Source organism: Crotalus tigris, unplaced genomic scaffold (assembly GCF_016545835.1).
Source record: "Crotalus tigris isolate CLP2741 ecotype Arizona unplaced genomic scaffold, ASM1654583v1 scf7180000018916.1150873, whole genome shotgun sequence".
NCBI lineage: Eukaryota > Metazoa > Chordata > Lepidosauria > Squamata > Viperidae > Crotalus > Crotalus tigris.
In genome coordinates this window covers 78,737-81,938 of record NW_024097271.1, presented here as the reverse complement: position 1 = coordinate 81,938, position 3,202 = coordinate 78,737, and the positions used below count along the sequence as shown (strand labels likewise).

At 41.4% G+C, this 3,202-nt stretch overlaps 1 protein-coding gene across 1 annotated transcript; it reads right to left on the bottom strand.

Moving 5' to 3' along the window:
• Nucleotides 1–317: 317 nt before the first annotated feature.
• DNAJB8 (DnaJ heat shock protein family (Hsp40) member B8) lies at nucleotides 318–1,297 on the bottom strand. The gene has a single exon (XM_039357388.1). The coding sequence runs from the start codon at nucleotides 1,112–1,114 to the stop codon at nucleotides 434–436; it is 681 nt and encodes a 226-aa protein (XP_039213322.1). The 5' UTR covers nucleotides 1,115–1,297; the 3' UTR covers nucleotides 318–433.
• Nucleotides 1,298–3,202: the final 1,905 nt, after the last annotated feature.

Genomic DNA, 3,202 nt, shown 5'->3' with positions numbered 1-3,202 from the left:
CATTTTTATTCAGAAGAATTTCTACCATTTTCATGACTGTCTTTAAAATTACATATTTTATTTATTCAGAGCCACACTGCTGTGTATGCACTGTTGACCCTGTCCTTCAAAAATATTCTAATTAAACACCTGTCCAAATTAGATCCTCACCCCTAGCAACTGATTTTAGAGGTTAACATCCTAAACAGTAAGATCATTGACCCTATACTGAGGCTATCACACGAACTATTTCAGTGCATTTTGGGGAATCATCAAAATAAATCACACCCTGACCACCAGAATTATTCCACATAATCCAGAAGTCATTACCACATAGGTCTTGAACTCAGTGAACGAGTTTATTAGTTGGTTTCCGCTTTTATGGAACAAGAGTCCTTTTAAGATTGTACAAGCGGACTGACTATTGCTTTTTGGACAGACATGTGGAGAATTATTAGCATTTCAACTGTTCTCTTCCATTTACTCTTATGGACTTCAGTTGACCATCTTCCTCAATTTCAACCCTTTCTTGCCCGTTCTCGACAATTTTTCGAGTGGTGATTCTCCGCCCATTGATCACTTCTGTTGAAGTCGCTACCGACCTGAAATTCTGTGCTCCGCTACTATCATCACCAAAGGACCTGCAGGAGAACATAGTGTGCACACCGGGCCCAAGGGAATTAAACGCAAAATTGGAAAAGGCACCTAGTCCAGAGAAGAGGCCAAAGGGTCTTTGCAACCCGTTTCGGTTTTCCTCTCCACGATTATCATCGTCAAATTCATTGTCCCAGGAGTCGTGTGCAAAGATGTCCATTCCTCCAAAAAACTCTCGGAAGATCTCCTCAGGGCTGCGGAAGACAAAGTCAAAATCAAAGGGGCTGTGGGAGAAAGTGCCAGAGGCTCCTCTCCCTCTGAACCTTGGCTCTTTGACAGGCCGGTCATAGAGACAGCGTTTCTGAGGATCTGACAGAACTTCATAGGCCTCAGCTACAGCTTTGAATTTCTTCTCTGCGTCCTCCTTGTTATAAGGGTTCTTGTCAGGGTGCCACTTTAATGCCAGCTTACGGTAGGCCCTTTTAATGTCTTCTTGCGAGGCATTTTGGTTCAGTCCTAGGACTTCGTAATAATTAACCATCCCAAAGAAAAAGGTAGCTGGATTTGGAGACTACTTGGTTGGTTTTCTCGGGGGACACGAGGTCCTGTATAGTTTGGATCCAGTGGATCCAGTAGTTTCGGTTGTGGCACTTCTTTCTTCACAGCCCAATGGTATTGGTTTTGTTGCCAAAGGGAAAGAGAAAGGCTGCTTGCTCATATTGTTTGATTTCAAGACATTTGCTGCTGAGCAGTATTGTGACATCAGAAGCATCTCAGCCAATCAGTGGGCAGAGTCTTTTAATTCCTTTGAGTCAGGCATCAGTCCTATTGTTTGGGTCTGTTATGCAAATTGGCTCCCTTGACAGGTCGTACTTCACATCTATGATGCAACTCATGTCAGAGTCTTAGACTGGAAACATTTCATAGGAAGGCTATGTATATAAGAGTTTTTTGCTAGTTTGTAGCCAGTGTTCTTCAATTTAGGATAAATGTTTTCTAAAGAACACCTATTCAGGTGGTCTTATACTCTTGGTTGGGCAGTTATTCCATAAGCCACAAGAATGGGAAGTGTGTATGCTGTACTCAGATTCCCTGGGTGCCTTTATTTTTCAGTGTCCTGCAGCCTCCTAGAGTCCTATCTGCACATCAGCAGAATACATTTCCATCAATTTCAGGTGGAAAACAAAAGAAGTGCAATGACTTAAAGCCCTTTGTAGGAACAGTACATTTAAAAGGATGAGATGACCACTCAAAAATATTTTTAAAAACCAAACAATATAAATTTAACTCTGTTCACATCCCATTCACGAGTCCCCCCCCCATTCAACTTCTGATAAAAAAAGAAAGTTATTTTTTCTTCTTGATGATTGGTGTGGGTCTGACTTTTATCACTGATATTGATGAACAGAAAATGGCACACAGATAGTGCAGCATAGTCAGTGCTTGTACATACAGAATATACTTCTTTTGATACTACATCAGCCCTAACCCACTTCCAGCCCCATCCTGCTGTTTTGATTCACTGCAAAACTTGTATGTAAGCTTCCTTTTTGGGACATCGCTAGCTGGATCTGAGATGATATGTATTTCTTCCCAGGAAGCAGTTCTTTTTTTCTAAAAAAAAAGGTGCTGGAACTCATACACGTCATACAACCCGCCTTGCCTACCCTACAAGGTTCCATCCAAAAAAGGTGCCTGAACTCCGTTCTGGGCGTTCTATGAGAAAAAAAGCCCTACTGGGAAGTGATCAATTCCCACTGCTAAGAGTCTACAGCTATCATCATGGATTCTCAGCAGTTTCTGGACTTGTAAGTTCAGCTTGTGTAATGAAGGGGAAGAGAGAGAGAGATCGTGAATTGGGGTGAGTAAGCAAAATGGAGAGGAAGAAGGAACATAAGAAGAAATCAAGAGTGGCTGTCCACATGAAATAGCTACTCACAGGGAAACTAGCTAGGCAGTTCAGTCCCTAGAAACTGAGGCTTTGAAATGAGAAATGTTTTCCGTATCTTAAATCTCAAGTACAAACAATAAAAACCAGCCCAGGCTGTGTTCTTTGAAGAGAAAGTACGAGTGACCTGAGCAGTGGTTATCAGCAGCGTCATTAAGATAAACCCTTAACATGATTTAAAGCATCCGAAAGTGAAGGCAGCACTTTCAGATACTAACAAAATGGCCTGACATTGGGGATGAAAATCAATAGTAATCAGATGTCACTGAAAATACTCAAAAGTGTCCCCTGACTGATGGAGGTGAGATTAGTGTAAATATTTGTATTCTAATCAGTAGCACGTGAGGGTTGGAGGCAGCCTCTCTGTCTATTTAATTAATGGAGTGGCTTTTAAAAAGGATCCTAATCATATGTGATTTTATCTGCTTATCAACATTTTTGCTAATTAGATGATATGGAGGCAGTCGTTCTGCTAATTCCCTCATCTGAAGAGCATATCCTGCACAGATAAAGTGCAGTCTCTTTTTAAATAAGAAACAATCATGAGACAGACTAACCTTAATGGTGATTATTTTCCTTAGAGCTTTCAATCCACCTCCATCTCTCCCCTTCCTTAGCTTGTTCTTCCAGAATGTCAGACAGACAAAGTTCCTGTGGTCTTCACCCATTTGCTGCCATTGC